The sequence below is a fragment of the Hypanus sabinus genome (genome assembly GCF_030144855.1).
Source record: "Hypanus sabinus isolate sHypSab1 chromosome X2 unlocalized genomic scaffold, sHypSab1.hap1 SUPER_X2_unloc_1, whole genome shotgun sequence".
NCBI classification, from domain to species: Eukaryota; Metazoa; Chordata; class Chondrichthyes; order Myliobatiformes; family Dasyatidae; genus Hypanus; species Hypanus sabinus.
The window spans coordinates 1,256,136-1,274,056 of record NW_026778979.1 but is presented as its reverse complement, the minus strand read 5'-3'; the positions used below and the strand labels follow the sequence as shown (position 1 = coordinate 1,274,056).

General features: G+C 44.5%; 1 protein-coding gene across 1 annotated transcript; it reads left to right on the top strand.

Moving 5' to 3' along the window:
- The first annotated feature begins 163 nt into the window (after nucleotides 1–163).
- Nucleotides 164–12,231, top strand: LOC132385679 (uncharacterized). The gene is made up of 4 exons (XM_059957882.1): nucleotides 164–183; nucleotides 5,394–5,835; nucleotides 7,944–8,081; nucleotides 11,394–12,231. The coding sequence occupies exons 1-4, from the start codon at nucleotides 164–166 to the stop codon at nucleotides 11,526–11,528; spliced, it is 735 nt and encodes a 244-aa protein (XP_059813865.1). The 3' UTR covers nucleotides 11,529–12,231.
- Nucleotides 12,232–17,921: the final 5,690 nt, after the last annotated feature.

The following is a 17,921-nucleotide window of genomic DNA, read 5'->3' as shown; positions in this document are numbered from 1 at the left end:
AAATCATCAGCATATAATGATAAATTATAACTCCCTTACCCACAGGTAATACCAAAAATATTAGGTGATTCACAAATGGCAACGGCTAAAGTTTCCAAAGCAATGTCAAATAATAGAGGACTTAAAGGGCAGCCTTGCCTCGTACCACAGGACAACCGAAAAAATGGAGATCTTCGATTATTGGTAAAAAGTGAAACCAAAGATTTATAATACATTAATTTAATCCATGATATAAACTTCAAGCTAAAATTAAAATTCTGCAACGTATTAAATAAAAATAACCGTTCAACTCTATCAAACGCTTTTTCAGCATCTCAGGTAATGACATTCTGGTATTTTAGATGAAGAAGTATAAATTATATTCATTTATTTTCTAATGTTAAAAGATGAATAGCAGGTTTTAATAAATCCGGACTGATCTTCAGAGATAATTTGAGGTAATACATTTTGTCATGTAGTGGGATTTGGGAAAAATCTTAGAATCCGTATTCAGCAAGGATATTGGCCGACAGGATGCACATTCAGTGGGGTTTTTATCTTTTTTAAAAATTGGAGTAATGGAGGAATCATAAAAAGTTTGCGGTTATTTACCTACAGCTAACGCATCTTTAAAAATATTACAAAGACAAGGAACGAGTATAGAAGAAAAGGATGAAAAAGATTCAGCAGTATAACCATCCGGACCAGGGGCTTTACCTGAATTCATTGAAAAAGGGAGTGGGTTCCCCTTTCCAGACCCTGCCTGTGGACATGTGCCACTCCTCAGGGTTATATATGGAACCTCTTGGGCAGGGACAGGGAGTCAGTTCCCCTTTCCAGACCCTGCCCGTGGACTTGTGCCACTCCTCAGGGTTATATATGGAACCTCTTGGGCAGGAACAGGGAGTAGGTTCCCCTTTCTGGAGCCTGCCCGGGGACTTCCCTGCACTCCACAGGTTATATCTGGAATATCTCGGGCAGGAACTGGGAGTGGGTTCCCCTTTCCAGACCCTAACCAGGGACTTGCCTGCACTCCTCAGGGTTATATATGGAACCTTTCGGACAGGGACACGGAGTGGGTTCCCCTTTCCAGACCCTGACCGGGGACTTGCCTGCACACCTCAGGGTTATATATGGAACCTTTCGGACAGGGACACGGAGTGGGTTCCCCTTTCCAGACCCTGACCGGGAACTGGCCTGCACTCCTCAGGGTTATATATGGAACCTTTCGGACAGGAACAGGGAGTGCGTTCCCCTTTCCAGACCCTGCACGCGGACTTGCCTGCATTCCTCAGGGTTATATCTGGAACCTCTCGGGCAGGAACTGGGAGTGGGTTCCCCTTTCCAGACCCTGACCGGGGACTTGCCTGCACTCCTCAAGGTTATTTATGGAACCTTTCGGACAGGGACAGGGAGTGGGTTCCCCTTTCCAGACCCTGCCTGGGGTCTTGTGCCACTCCTCAGGGTTATATATGGAAACTCTCAGGCAGGGACAGGGAGTGGGTTCTCCTTTCCAGTCCCTGCCCGGGGACTTGTGCCACTCCTCAGGGATATATATGGAAACTCTCGGACAGGGACAGGGAGTGGGTTCCCCTCTCCAGACCCTGCCCGGGGACTTGTGCCACTCCTCAGGGTTATATATGGAACCTCTCGGACAGGGACAGGGAGTGGGTTCCCCTTTCCAGACCCTGCCCGGGGACTTGTGCCACTACTCAAGGTTTATTCGGAACCTCTCGGACAGGGACAGGGAGTGGGTTCCCCTTTCCAGACCCTTCCCGGGGACTTGTGCCACTCCTCAGGGATATATATGGAAACTCTCGGACAGGGCCAGGGAGTGGGTTCCCCTCTCCAGACCCTGCCCGGGGACTTGCGCCACTCCTCAGGGTTATATATGGAACCTCTCGGGCAGGGACAGGGAGTGGGTTCCCCTTTCCAGATCCTGCCCGAGGACTTGTGCCACTACTCAAGGTTTATTTGGAACCTCTCGGACAGGGACAGGGAGTGGGTTCCCTTTTCCAGACCCTGTCCGGGGACTTGTGCCGCTCCTCAGGGTTATATATGGAAACTCTCGAGCAGGGACACGGAGTGGGTTCCCCTTTCCAGACCCTGCCCGGGGACTTGTGCCACTCCTCAGGGTTATATCTGGAACCTCTCGGACAGGGACAGGGAGTGGGTTCCACTTTCCAGACCCTGCCCGGGGACTTGTGCAACTCCTCAGGGTTATATCTGGATCCTCTCGGGCAGGGACAGGGAGTTGCTTCCCCTTTCCAGACCCTGCCCGGGGACTTGTGCCAATCCTCAGGGTTATATATGGAACCTCTTGGGCAGGGACAGGGAGTGGGTTCCCCTTTCCAGACCCTGCCCGGGGACTTGTGCCACTCAACAGCGTTATATATGGAACCTCTCGGACGGGGACAGGGAGTGGGTTCTCCTTTCCAGACCCTGACCGGGGACTTGCCTGCACACCTCAGGGTTATATATGGAACCTTTCGGACAGGGACTCGGAGTGGGTTCCCCTTTCCAGACCCTGACCGGGAACTGGCCTGCACTCCTCAGGGTTATATATGGAACCTTTTGGACAGGGACAGGGAGTGGGTTCCACTTTCCAGACCCTGCCCGGGGACTTGTACCACTCCTCAGTGTTATATATGGAACCTCTCGGACGGGGACAGGGAGTGGGTTCTCCTTTCCAGACCCTGCTCGGGGACTTGTGCCACTCCTCAGGGTTATATATGGAACCTCTCGGACAGGGACAGGGAGTGCGTTCCCCTTTCCCAGGCAGATGCCCGAAGGTTACCGGGATCCACCAGAGGGGCTGATGTAATACAAGCCCTGGCACGGTGGGTCGCTGAGGTAAGGGAACCCATTTGAATGACTGCCCGACTGCACGCGGATTTTGGTGAATTTACCTGATAACTACAGGAAAAAGGAGAATCCCTTGGGCACTTTCTAGCTCGTTTTAAGGATACATTGGAGTCCAATGCCGGCAAACCCCTGGACAGATCAGTGTGTCCAGCTGGCCGTGCAGACTTTCCTAAACTGTCTCAGACCCAAGCCTGCCCACTCCTTTAAGTTAACTAATCTCAATTGGTTGTGTCAGACCTGGCCCCGGGTGACATAAATTCTGATGAATATGGAGCGCAATTGACTCTTTAAAGGGACTGGGGAAAAGCGAGATTGTGCACAGAGAACCGGTAGTGAGGAGATGGAGTTCGGGTCCCGAGGAAGAACCCAGAACGGGTGGCAGGATCGTGCGGACGGTGCAGATGAAGAGGACACTTGGCTAAGGACAGAAACGGAGTTTATAGAAAGAGGGGACATTAGGCCAGAGATTGTCGCACTGCAATCACAGACAAGAATAATAAGGGGCAGGAAGTGATCCTGGATGACAGTGACACTCGACAAGAGTGCCACATTTACTCACCACAATTCCTTTGGTCCCGGATAGTGCAGGCCAGAGGGGACGGATCAGAGTAATACTCGACAGCGTACCACATTTACTGTCCACAATCCCTTTGGTCCCGGAAAGTGCAGGTCAGAGGGGACGGATCACAGTGATACTCGACAGAGTACCACATTTACTATCCACAATCCCTTTTGTCCCAGATAGGGCAGGCCAGAGGGGACGGATCACAGTGATACTCGACAGAGTAAAATATTTATTGTGCAGAATCCCTTTGGACCCGGATAGGACAGGCCAGAGGGGACGGATCACAGTGATACTCGACAGAGTAACACATTTACTCTCCACAATCCCTTTGGGCCAGTTTCAGGCAGGACAGAGGGGACGGTGATACAGGCGGCTGTGATCAGGCTCACCACACGGGCAGGCTCTTTTCTCACTGCTGTGATCAGGTAGAAGGTACAAGAGCCTCAGGACTCGCCCCACCAGGGTCAGGAACAGTTACTACCCCTCAACCATCAGGCTGTGGTACAACACAGGATAACTGCACTCACCTGCTGTCCATAGAGTTGCTCCCACAACAAATGATCGTACTGGGACTGTCTGAAACTGAGTGAAATAAGAGGTGGTTTAACTGAGACAGATTGAATTCCTGTCTCAGAATTAGAGAAATATAATCTCACAGGATATTTAAAGTGGAAATGCTGGAATGATGTTTCCCAGAAGGTGTGGAACTAGCACTCACAAACTCAGAATCCGAGGACAACTCAGCAGGACTGAGGTGAGGAGAAATTTCCTCACCCAGAGTGCAGTTAATCATTGCAATTATCTTCACAAGGTTTCTAAATTGAATAGACATATCCTGGGGCTCAGCGGTGATGGAAAGTTGCAGGAAAGTGGTGCTGAGGTCAAACGTCAAGCATGTTCTGAGTTGAAGGGCAGTGGTAGCGCAAGGGGCCGAATGGCCACGCCTTCCCGATTTATTGTTTTCTGAAACACTCGGTTACCTTTGTGCCTCACTGTTTCTTGTCCTGTCAGATTGAACAGGGAGCGCTGAGAGCACCGGACATCTATCGGCAGCCGCTGCGGTTATTTCATGTTCTCCTTGTTTATTTGCATTGGCGAAGTTTGTTGTCTTCTGCACTTTGGCTGATCTTTCAGTGATCCAAATATAGTTACCGTTCTGTAGCTTTGCTCTGCTTGTTTGCAGGAGCTGCATGTGGCGACTTATATGTACTCTGTTAGTTTTTGGAATAGACGCTTGGGGAATCTGAGGTGGAGGATTTGGGGCTTATTTAAAATATACATAGATATTATCCAAATAGTGATTATTTGACAAGGGTTAATTCTGATATTGAAACTAACTGCTCTTTTTGTGGTTTATATCCAGAGGATTTATTTCATCTGTTTTGGGATTGTGAATATGTTGAAACATTTTAGGTTGATGTTTGTCAATTTATAGATCAATATATTAATGTGGATTTTACTTTTTGTTTTGAAAATGTCTTATTGGGTTTACTAGTAATACCAAATCTCACAGGGATCACTTCTCTATCATAAATCTTTTGTTAATTTACAGCAAATTTTATATCCATAAATGCAATCACAGCAATAAGAAACCTTCATTTAGATTTTTACCTCAGACTTCTGAAAATTTCCCGTAACTGGAAAGCTGTAAAGACTGGACAAATCTGTCAACATTTTGTGTTATCTCTGTAAATGTTCCTGCTTTGTGACTCCTCTCAGATACAGTTCCTTCTGTCCAGCAGTATTTAGAGCGGATTTCCTTGTTTATTTGCATATTTAAAGTTAATGGTTATATATTCGTTGCTGCTTTTGTGTGATTTCCTGGCTTTGTTAGCATATGTTTAGTGTTTCTGTTTTTGTTTGTGTTCAATAAAAATTTAAAATATTAAAAAATAAAAATAAAATTTACTTGGAACTTTGAGCCTCGGGGAACTTGCTATGAGACTGGGAACAAACGGTGACTGACATCTCCAGCTCCCGGCAGCAGTCCGCCCTCGGACACACTCACAGCCAATCAGCGAACACCGCTGGTAGAATCTTGCTTCCATTGGCTGAGGAGTGTCAGTGGGCGGGACACTGGGCGGACCGAAGTTTGGAACCGGGAACGAGTGGACCTGGTGAGAGACCCGAGATTGGGAGGAGCTCCCGGGGTAAAGGCTGCAACAGCGGCCGGAGTTTTGAATCCTTCCGATGGCGGAGGTGAAGATTCGGGCGGAGATTCCGTGAGATGTTTCAGCCACACAGGGGGTGCCCGGTCTTTCCCCGCCGTGGATCGGGGCCTGTTGTCCGGAGTTTCCTCCCGGTCCTGTCTCCTGCTGCTGGGATCCGGGAGCTGGCCCGCAGCGGCTGCCGATGGAGCTCCGGAGTGTGAGCGCTCCCCTGTGCAAAAGGACAGGCTGAAGGTCAAGGGAGAACCAGGCGCAAAGGTAAACTCGGACTTTAGAAACAAATAAAACAGGAGCAGGCTAGGCCACTCGGCCCGTTCCGCCTATTCCACCCTTTCCTCAGAGTAGTCCTTTCTAAATCTTTTTATTGATTTTAAACAAACATAAATGAAACATGAATACAAAGAGCTTGAGTGTACATAATTAATAGGTTAAGGTATAAATACCATATTAATATTAATCTCCCAAACTCATAGTGGTTACAAAAAATGGAGAAAATAAGAAACCCTCCCCCTCCCAAAAAAATGGAAAAAAATCCTAACCGATATGGGCCATTGCATTATATCAATTATACACAGTAGCGTCAATAACTCCGCACCTCCATCCAAATAATTAAGGACAATAAAAGTAAGGTTTAGGAAAAGTCAGTTTAGTTTTGAAGGAAATGTTGAATAAACGGTCTCCAAGTTTCTTCATATTTAACTGAAGGGTCAAAGACAACACTTGTATTTTTTATTAAACTTGAACAAGAAATAGTTTGAGAAAACCACTGAAGTATAGTTGGAGGATTAATTTCTGTCCAGTTCAATAAGATAGATCTTTTAGTCATTAATGTAACAAATGCAATCATCTGCAGGGCTGAGGGGGGATAAACGACCATTATCCACCATTGTTAAGCCAAAAATTGCAGTCATAGGATTCAATTTGATATTCAGAACTGATGAAATAATACCAAAAATATCTTTCCAGTAATTTTGCAAATAGGGGCAAGACCAGAACATGTGGGTCAATGAAGTGACTTCAGAATGACATCTGTCACTGGCTGGATTAACATAAGAATAAAATTGAGCGTGTTTATCCTTGGACATGTGAGCCCTATGAACAACCTTAAATTGTATTAGGCATGTTTAGCATAAATAGAAGAAGAATTGATTAATTGTAAAATGTTCTCCCACTGCCCTGTGGGTATAAGACAGTAAAGTTATTTTACCCATTCCTTCTTAATTATTTCTGATACTCCTGGCTGTATTTTTATGATTGTATTATAAATGATGGCTACTAAACCCTTCTGGCAAGGATTCAGAGCCAGAATTTTTTCTGTAATGTCCATTGGACATAATTTCAGAAAAGACTAACATTCAAGAAATTTCTAACTTGCAAGTATCTAAAAAAAAAAAGGGTTTTAGGCTGGATAGCTGTTCAAAGGACAGAAAACTGTTATCTAAAAGTAAATCAGAAAAACATGTTATACCTTTTGTTTTCCATAACACAAAGGCCATAAACTCAATAACACAAAGTCCATAAAAGAGGGCTGGAAAAAAAGTTAGATATAAGAGGGCTTGATAAGATAAACTTATTCAAGCCGAATAATTTACGAAATTCAAACCATATTCTTAATGTATGTTTAACTATAGGATTAGTTATTTGTTTATTCAGTTTAGATAAAGCAAAAGGAGGCAAAGGTCCTAAAATAGAAAACAATGAGAAGTCTTGTACAGATTTACACTCCAAATTTACCCATTGTGGGCAAATTTACCCATTACACCAATTCTCGTGTCCAAAATATTAACTATCGGATGTTAACTGCCCAGTAGTAAAATCTTAGGTTTGTCAAAGCCAAAAAACCTTCCTACTTAGGCTTCTGTAAATATTTCTTACTTAATCTAGGATTATTATTCTGCCACATGTATGAAGACATTTTGCAATCAATAATATCAAAAAATGATTTAGAAATAAAAATTAGTAATGCTTGGATTAAATATAAAAATTTGGGTAATACTATCACCTTGATATTATTAATTCGACCAACCAATGACAGAGATAATGGGGACCACCTGGTAACAAGTTGCTTGATTTGGTCAATTAAAGTTAAAAAATTAACTTTAAATAAACCCTTATGTTTCTTGCTAATTTTAATACCCAAATAAGTAAAATGATCTGTGACAACTTTAAATGGTAAGTGTTTATAAATTGGAATTTGCATATTTAATGGAAATAATTCACTCTTATTAAAATTCAGTTTGTAGCCAGAAAAGCTACTAATCTGAGCAAGCAAGGATGAAATAGCAGGAATAGATCTCTCGGGGTCAGATACGTATAGAAACAAATCATCAGCATATAATGATAAATTATAACTCCCTTACCCACAGGTAATACCAAAAATATTAGGTGATTCACAAATGGCAACGGCTAAAGTTTCCAAAGCAATGTCTAATAATAGAGGACTTAAAGGGCAGCCTTGCCTCGTGCCACAGGACAACCGAAAAAATGGAGATCTTCGATTATTGGTAAGAAGTGAAGCCAAAGATTTATAATACATTACTTTAATCCATGATATAAACTTCAAGCTAAAATTAAAATTCTGCAACGTATTAAATAAAAATAACCATTCAACTCTATCAAACGCTTTTTCAGCATCTCAGGCAATGACATTCTGGTATTTTAGATGAAGAAGTATAAATTATATTCATTTATTTTCTAATGTTAAAAGATGAATAGCAGGTTTTAATAAATCCGGACTGATTTTCAGAGAGAATTTGAGGTAATACATTTTGTCATGTAGTGGCCAAAATTTTGGTAAAAATCTTAGAATCCGTATTCAGCAAGGATATTGGCCGACAGGATGCACATTCAATGGGGTTTTTATCTTTTTTAACAATTGGAGTAATGGAGGCATCACAAAAAGATTGTGGTTATTTACCTACAGCTAACGCATCTTTAAAAATATTACAAAGCCAATGAGCGAGTATAGAAGAAAAGGATTTAAAAAATTCAGCAGTATAACCGTCTGGACCAGGGGCTTTACCTGAATTCATTGAAAAAGGGAGTGGGTTCCCCTTTCCAGACCCTGCCCGGGGACTTCTGCCACTCCTCAGGGTTATATATGGAACCTCTCGGGCAGGAACAGGGAGTGCGTTCCCCTTTCCAGACCCTGCCCGCGGACTTGCCTGCACTCCTCAGGGTTATATCTGGAACCTCTCGGGCAGGAACTGGGAGTGGGTTCCCCTTTCCAGACCCTGACCGGGGACTTGCCTGCACTCCTCAAGGTTATATATGGAACCTTTCGGACAGGGACAGGGAGTGGGTTCCCCTTTCCAGACCCTGCCTGGGGTCTTGTGCCACTCCTCAGGGTTATATATGGAAACTCTCGGGCAGGGACAGGGAGTGGGTTCTCCTTTCCAGACCCTGCCCGGGGACTTGTGCCACTCCTCAGGGATATATATGGAAACTCTCGGACAGGGACAGGGAGTGGGTTCCCCTCTCCAGACCCTGCCCGGGGACTTGTGCCACTCCTCAGGGTTATATATGGAACCTCTCGGACAGGGACAGGGAGTGGGTTCCCCTTTCCAGACCCTGCCCGGGGACTTGTGCCACTACTCAAGGTTTATTTGGAACCTCTCGGACAGGGACAGGGAGTGGGTTCCCCTTTCCAGACCTGACCGGGGACTTGCCTGCACTCCTCAGGGTTATCTATGGAACCTTTCGGACAGGGACAGGGAGTCGTTCCCCTTTCCAGACCCAGCCCGGGGACTTGTGCCGCTCCTCAGGGTTATATACGGAACCTCTCGGGCAGGGACAGGGAGTGGGTTCCCCTCTCCAGACCCTGCCCGGGGATTTGTGCCACTCCTCAGGGTTATATACGGAACCTCTCGGGCAGGGACAGGGAGTGGGTTCACCTTTCCAGACCCTGCCCGGGGACTTGTGCCACTCCTCAGGGTTATATATGGAAACTCTCGGGCAGGGACAGGGAGTGGGTTCCCCTCTCCAGACCCTGCCCGGGGACTTGTGCCGCTCCTCAGGGTTATATATGGAACCTCTCGGACAGGGACAGGGAGTGGGTTCCCCTTTCCAGACCCTGCCCGGGAACTTGTGCCACTCCTCAAGGTTTATTTGGAACCTCTCGGACAGGGACAGGTAGTGGGTTCCCCTTTCCAGACCTGACCGGAAACTTGCCTGCCCTCCTCAGGGTTATCTATGGAACTTTTCGGTCAGGGACAGGGAGTGGGTTCCCCTTTCCCAGGCAGACGCCCGAAGGTGACCGGGAGCCACCAGAGGGGCTGATGTAGTACATGCCCTGGCACGGTGGGTCGCTGAGGTAAGGGAACCCATTTGAATGACAGCCCGACTGCATGCGGATTTTGGTGAATTTACCCGATAACTACAGAAAAAAGGAGAATCCCTTGGGCACTTTCTCGCTTGTTTTAAGGATACGTGAGATTCCAATGCCGGCAAACCCCTGGACAGATCAGTGTGTCCAGCTGGCAGTGCAGACTTTCCTAAACTGTCTCAGACCCAAGCCTGCCCACTCCATTAAGTAAACTAATCTCAATTCGCTGTGTCAGACCTGGCCCCAGAGTGACATATATTCTGATGAATAGGGAGCTCAATTGACTCTTTAAAGGGACTGGGGAAAAGCTAGAGTGAGCACAGATAACCGGTAGTGAGGAGATGGAGTTCGGGTCCCGACGAAGAACCCAGAACGGGTGGCAGGATCGTGCGGACGGTGCAGATGAAGAGGACAATTGGCTAAGGACAGAAAAGGAGTTTGTCGAAAGAGGGGACATTGGGCCAGAGATTGTCGCACTGCAATCACAGACAAGAATAATAAGAGGCAGGAAGTGATCCTGGATGACGGTGATACTCGACAAGAGTGCCACATTTACTCTCCACAATTCCTTTGGTCGGATAGTGCAGGCCAGAGGGGACGGATCACAGTGATACTCGACAGTGTACCACATTTACTATCCACAATTCCTTCGGTCCCGGATAGGTCAGGCCAGAGGGGACGGATCACAGTGATACTCGACATAGTACCACATTTACTCTCCACAATTCCTTTGGTCGGATAGTGCAGGCCAGATGGGACGGATCACAGTGATACTCGACAGAGTACCACATTTACTCTCCACAATCCCTTTGGTCCCGGAAAGGGCAGGCCAGAGGGGACGGTGATACTGGCTGCTGTGATCAGGCTCACCACACAGGCAGGCTCTTTTCTCACTGCTGTGATCAGGTAGAAGGTACAAGAGCCTCAGGACTCGCCCCACCAGGGTCAGGAACAGTTACTACCCCTCAGCCATCAGGCTGTGGTACAACACAGGATAACTGCACTCACTTGCTGTCCATAGAGTTGCTCCCACAACAAATGATCGTATTGGGACTGTCTCAAACTGAGCGAAATAAGAGGTGGTTTAACTGAGACAGATTGAATTCCTGTCTCAGAATTAGAGAAATATAATCTCACAGGATATTTACAGTGGAAGTGCTGGAATGATGTTTCCCAGAAGGTGTGGAACCAGCACTCGCAAACTCAGAATCCGAGGACAACTCAGCAGGACTGAGGTGAGGAGAAATTTCCTCACCCAGAGTGCAGTGAATCATTGCAATTATCTTCACAAGGTTTCTAAATTGAATAGACATATCCTGGGGCTCAGCGGTGATGGAGAGTTGCAGGAAAGTGGTGCTGAGGTCAAAAGTCAAGCATGTTCTGAGTTGAAGGACAGTGGTAGCGCAAGGGGCCGAATGGCCACACCTTCTCGATTTATTGTTTTCTGATACACTCGGTTACCTTTGTTCCTCACTGTTTCTTGTCCTGTCAGATTGAACAGGGAGAGCTGAGAGCACCGGACATCTATCGGCAGCCGCTGCGGTTATTTCATGTTCTCCTTGTTTATTTGCATTGGCGGTTTGTTGTCTTTTGCACTGTGGCTGATCTTTCAGTGATCCAAATATAGTTACCGTTCTCTGGCTTTGCTCTGTATGTTTGTAGGAGTTGTATGTGGCGACTTATATGTACTCTGTTAGTTTTTGGAATAGTCACTTGGGGAATCTGAGGTGGAGGAGTACTTGGGGCTTATTTTAAATTATACATAGATATTATCCAACCAATGTTTATTTGACAAGGGTTAATTCTGATATTGAAACTAACTGTTATTTTTGTGGTTTATAACCAGAGGATTTATTTCATCTGTTTTGAGATTGTGAATATGTTGAAACATTTTAGGTTGATGTTTGTCAATTTATAGATCAATATATTAATGTGGATTTTACTTTTTGTTTTGAAAATGTCTTATTGGGTTTACTAGTAATACCAAATCTCACAGGGATCATTTCTCTATCATAAATCATTTGTTAATTTACAGCAAATTTTATATCCATAAATGCAATCACAGCAATAAGAATCCTTCATTTAGATTTTTACCTCAGACTTCAAACTATCCGTTTATGCTCTGAACACTTCCCGTAACTAGAAAGCTGTAAAGACTGTACAAATCTGTCAATGTTTTGTGTTATCTCTGTAAACGTTCTTGTTTTGTGACTCCTCTTAGATACAGTCCCTTCTGTCCAACAGTATTTAGAGCGGATTTCCTTGTTTATTTGTATATTTAAAGTTAATAGTTATATATTCGTTGCTGTTTTGTTAGCATATGTTTAGTGTTCCTGTTTTTGTTTGTGTTCAATAAAATTTTAAAATATTAAAAAATAAAAATAAAATTTATTTTGAACTTTGAGCCCCGGGGAACTTGCTTTGATTCTGAGAACAAACTGTGACTGACATCTCCAGCTACCGGCAGCAGTCCGCCCTCGGACACAATTGTAGCCAATCAGCGAACACCGCTGGTAGAACCTTGCTTCCATTGGCTGAGGAGTGTCAGTGGGCGGGACGCTGGGCGGACCGAAGTTTGGAATCGGGAACGAGTGGACCCGGTGAGAGACCCGAGATTGGGAGCAGCTCCCCGGGTAAAGGCTGCAACAGCGGCCGGTGTTTTGAACCCTTTCGATGGCGGAGGTGAAGATTCGGGCGGAGATTCCGTGAGATGTTTCAGCCACACAGAGGGAGCCCGGTCTTTCCCCGCCGCGGATCGGGGCCTGTTGTCGAGCGCTCCCCTGTGCAAAAGGACAGGCTGAAGGTCAAGGGAGAACCAGGCGCAAAGGTAAACTCGGACTTTAGAAAATAAGAAACAGGAGCAGGCCAGGCCACTCGTCCCGTTTCGCCTATTCCACCCTTTCCTCAGAGTAGACCTTTCTAAATCTTTTTATTGATTTTAAACAAACATAAATGAAACATGAATACAAAGAGCTGGAGAGTACATAATTAATAGGTTAAGGTATAAATACCATATTAATATAAATCTCCCAAACTCATAGTGGTTACAAAAAATGGAGAAAATAAGAAACCCTTCCCCTCCCAAAAAAATTGAAAAAAATCCTAACCGATATGGGCCATTGCATTATATCAACTATACACAGTAGCGTCAATAACTCCGCACCTCCACCCAAATAATTAAGGACAATAAAAGTCAGGTTTAGGAAAAGTCAGTTTAGTTTTTATGGAAATGTTGAACAAACAGTCTCCAAGTTTCTTCATATTTAACTGAAGGGTCAAAGACAACACTTGTATTTTTTTATTAAACTTGAACAAGAAATAGTTTGAGAAAACCACTGAAGGATAGTTGGAGGATTAATTTCTGTCCAGTTCAATAGGATAGATCTTTTAGTCATTAATGTAACAAATGCAATCATCTGCAGGGCTGAGGGGGGATAAACGACCATTATCCACCATTGTTAAGCCAAAAATTGCAGTCATAGGATTCAATTTGATATTCAGAACTGTTGAAATAATACCAAAACTATCTTTCCAGTAATTTTGCAAATAGGGGCAAGACCAGAACATGTGGGTCAATGAAGTGACTTCAGAATGACATCTGTCACTGGTTGGATTAACATAAGAATAAAATTGAGCAAGTTTATCCTTGGACATGTGAGCCCTATGAACAACCTTAAATTGTATTAGGCACGTTTAGCATAAATAGAAGAAGAATTGATTAATTGTAAAATGTTCTCCCACTACCCTGTGGGTATAAGACAGTAAAGTTCTTTTACCCATTCCTTCTTAATTTTTTCTGATACGCCTGGCTGTATTTTCATGATCGTATTATAAATGATGGCTACTAAACCCTTCTGGCAAGGATTCAGAGCCAGAATTTTTTCTGTAATGTCCATTGGACATAATTTCAGAAAAGACTAACATTCAAGAAATTTCTAACTTGCAAGTATCTAAAAAAAAGGGTTTTAGGCTGGATTGCTGTTCAAAGGACAGAAAACTGTTATCTAAAAGTAAATCAGAAATCCATAACACAAAGGCCATAAACACAATAACACAAAGTCCACAAAAGAGGGCTGGAAAAAAAGTTAGATATAAGAGGGTTTGATAAGATAAACTTATTCAAGCCGAAGAATTTACAAAATTCAAACCATATTCTTAATGTATGTTTAACTATAGGATTAGTTATTTGTTTATTCAGTTTAGATAAAGCAAAAGGAGGCAAAGGTCCTAAAATAGAAAACAATGAGAAGTCTTGTACAGATTTACACTCCAAATTTACCCATTGTGGGCAAATTTACCCATTACACCAATTCTCGTGTCCAAAATATTAACTATCGGATGTTAACTGCCCAGTAGTAAAATCTTAGGTTTGTCAAAGCCAGAAAACCTTCCTACTTAGGCTTCTGTAAATATTTCTTACTTAATCTAGGATTTTTATTCTGCCACATGTATGAAGACATTTTGCAATCAATAATATCAAAAAACGATTTAGAAATAAAAATTAGTAATGCTTGGATTAAATATAAAAATTTGGGTAATACTATCATCTTGATAGTATTAATTCGACCAACCAATGACAGAGATAATGGGGACCACCTGGTAACAAGTTGCTTGATTTGATCAATTAAAAGTAAAAAAATTAACTTTAAATAAAGCCTTATGTTTCTTGGTAATTTTAATACCCAAATAAGTAAAATGATCTGTGACAACTTTAAATGGTAAGTGTTTATAAATTGGAACTTGCATATTTAATGGAAATAATTCACTCTTATTAAAATTCAGTTTGTAGCCAGAAAAGCTACTAAACTGAGCAAGCAAGGATGAAACAGCAGGAATAGATCTCTCAGGGTCAGATATGTATAGTAGCAAATCATCAGCATATAATGATAAATTATAAGTCCCTTACCCACGGGTAATACAAAAATATTAGGTGATTCACGAATGGCAACGGCTAAAGGTTCCAAAGCAATGTCAAATAATAGAGGACTTAAAGGGCAGCCTTGCCTCGTGCCACGGGACAACTGAAAAAAGGAGATCTTTGATTATTGGTAAGAAGTGAAGCAAAAGGTTTATAATACATTAATTTAATCCATGATATAAACTTCAAGCTAAAATAAAAATTCTGCAAATTATTACATAAATATAACCATTCAACTCTATCAAACGCTTTTTCAGCATCTCGGGCAATGATATTCTGGTATTTTCGATGAAGAAGTATAAATTATATTAATTTATTCTAATGTTAAAAGATGAATAACAGGTTTTAATAAATCCGGTCTGATCTTCAGAGATAATTTGAGGTAATACATTTTCTCATGTAGTGGCCAAAATTTTGGTAAAAACCTTAGAATCCGTATTCAGCAGGGATATTGACCCACAGGATGCACATTTAGTGGGTTCTTTATCTTTTTTAACAATTGGAGAAAGGGAGGCATCATAAAAAGATTGTAGTTATTTACCTACAGTTAACGCATCTTTAAAAATTTTACAAAGCCAAGGAGTGAGTATAGAAGAAAAGGATTTAAAAAATTCAGCAGTATAACCGTTTGGACCAGGGGCTTTACCTGAATTCATTGAAAAAGAGAGTGGGTTTCCCTTTCCAGACCCTGACCGGGGACTTGCCTGCACTCCTCAGGGTTGTATATGGAACCTCTCGGGCAGGGACAGGGAGTGGGTTCCCCTTTCCCAGGAAGATGCCCGAAGGTGACCGGGAGCCACCAGAGGGGCTGATGTAATACAAGCCCTGGCATGGTGGGTCACTGAGGTAAGGGAACCCATTTGAATGACAGCCCGACTGCAGGCGGATTTGGAGAATTTATCCGATAACTACAGAGAAAAGGAGAACCCCTTGGGCACTTTCTAGCTCGTTTTAAGGATATGTGAGAGTCCAATGCCGGCAAACCCCTGGACAGATCACTATGTCCAGCTGGCAGTGCAGACTTTCCTAAACTGTCTCAGACCCAAGCCTGCTCACTCCTTTAAGTTAACTAATCTCAATTGACTGTGTCAGACCTGGCCCCGGGTGACATAAATTCTGATGAATAGGGAGCGCAATTGACTTTTTAAAGGGACTGGGGAAAAGCGAGAGTGTGCACAGAGAACCAGTAGTGAGGAGATGGAGTTCGGGTCCCGACGAAGAACCCAGAACGGGTGGCAGGATCGTGCGGACGGTGCAGATGAAGAGGACACTTGGCTAAGGACAGAAAAGGAGTTTGTCGAAAGAGGGGACATTAGGCCAGAGATTGTCGCACTGCAATCACAGACAAGAATAATAAGAGGCAGGAAGAGAGCCTGGACGATAGTGATACTCGACAGAGTACCACATTTACTCTCCACAATGCCTTTGGTCCAGGATGGGGCAGGCCAGAGGGGACGGATCACAGTAATATTCGACAGAGTACCACATTTACTCTCCACAATCCCTTTGGTCCCGGATGGGACAGGCCAGAGGGGACGGGTCCCAGTAATACTCGACAGAGTACCACATTTACTCTCCACAATCCCTTTGGTCCCGGATGGGACAGGCCAGAGGGGACGGGTCCCAGTAATATTCGACAGAGTACCACATTTACTCTCCACAATCCCTTTGGTCCCGGATAGGTCAGGCCAGAGGGGACGGATCACAGTGATACTCGACAGAGTACCACATTTACTGTCCTCAATCCCTTTGGTCCCGGATAGGGCAGGCCAGAGGGGACAGATCACAGTGATACTCGACAGAGTACCACATTTACTCTCCACAATCCCTTTGGTCCCGGATAGGGCAGGCCAGAGGGGACGGATCACAGTGATACTCAACACAGTACCACATTTACTCTCCACAATCCCTTTGGTCCTGGATAGGGCAGGCCAGAGGGGACAGATCACAGTGATACTCGACAGAGTACCACATTTACTCTCCACAGTCCTTTTGGTCCCGGATGGGACAGGCCAGAGGGGACGGATCACAGTGATACTCGACAGAGTACCACATTTACTCTCCACAGTCCTTTTGGTCCTGGATGGGACAGGCCAGAGGGGACGGATCACAGTGATACTCGACAGAGTACCACATTTACTCTCCACAATCCCTTTGGTCCCGGATAGGGAGGCCAGAGGGGACGGATCACAGTGATACTCGACAGAGTACCACATTTACTCTCCACAGTCCTTTTGGTCCCGGATGGGACAGGCCAGCGGGGACGGATCACAGTGATACTCGACAGAGTACCACATTTACTCTCCACAATCCCTTTGGTCCCGGATAGGGAGGCCAGAGGGGACGGATCACAGTGATACTCGACAGAGTACCACATTTACTCTCCACAATCCCTCTGGTCCCGGATAGGGCAGGCCCGAGGGGACGGTGATACAGGCGGCTGTGATCAGGCTCACCACACAGGCAGGCTCTTTTCTCACTGCTGTGATCAGGTAGAAGGTACAAGAGCCTCAGGACTCACCCCACCACGGTCAGGAACAGTTACTACCCCTCAACCACCAGGCTGTGGAACAACACAGGACAACTGCACTCACCTGCTGTCCATAGAGATGCTCCCTCAACAAATCATCGTACTGGGATTGTCTCAAAATGAGTGAAATAAGAGGTGGTTTGGCTGAGACAGATCACAGTCTCGTCTTAGAATTAGAGAAGTACCATCTCACGGAATATTTACAGCGGAAGGCCTGGAATGATGTTTCCCTTAAGGTGTGGAACCAGCGGTCACAGACTCAAAATCCGAGGAGATCTCAGCAGGACTGAGATGAGGAGAAATTTCCTCACCCAGAGTGCAGTGAATCATTGCAATTATCTCCACAAGGTTTCTAAATTGAATAGACATATCCTGGGGCTCAGCGGTGATGGGAAGTTGCAGGAAAGTGGTGCTGAGGTCAAAAGTCAAGCATGTTCTGAGTGAAGGGCAGAAGAGGCGCAAGGGGCCGAATGGCCACACCTCTATTTCTTATTTTCTGAAACACGAGTTTACCTTTGCGCCTCACTGTTTCTCGTCCTGTCAGATTGAACAGGGAGCGCTGAGAGCACCGG

Excerpts from the sequence above, each read along its gene's own strand:
- LOC132385679 (XM_059957882.1), top strand. The coding sequence starts at position 164 with ATGGAGATCTTCGATTATTG. Across the intron at positions 184-5,393 it reads ATGGAGATCTTCGATTATTG|CAGTCCGCCCTCGGACACAC; the intron begins GTAAAAAGTGAA and ends AGCTCCCGGCAG. Across the intron at positions 5,836-7,943 it reads AGGGAGAACCAGGCGCAAAG|GTAATACCAAAAATATTAGG; the intron begins GTAAACTCGGAC and ends CCTTACCCACAG.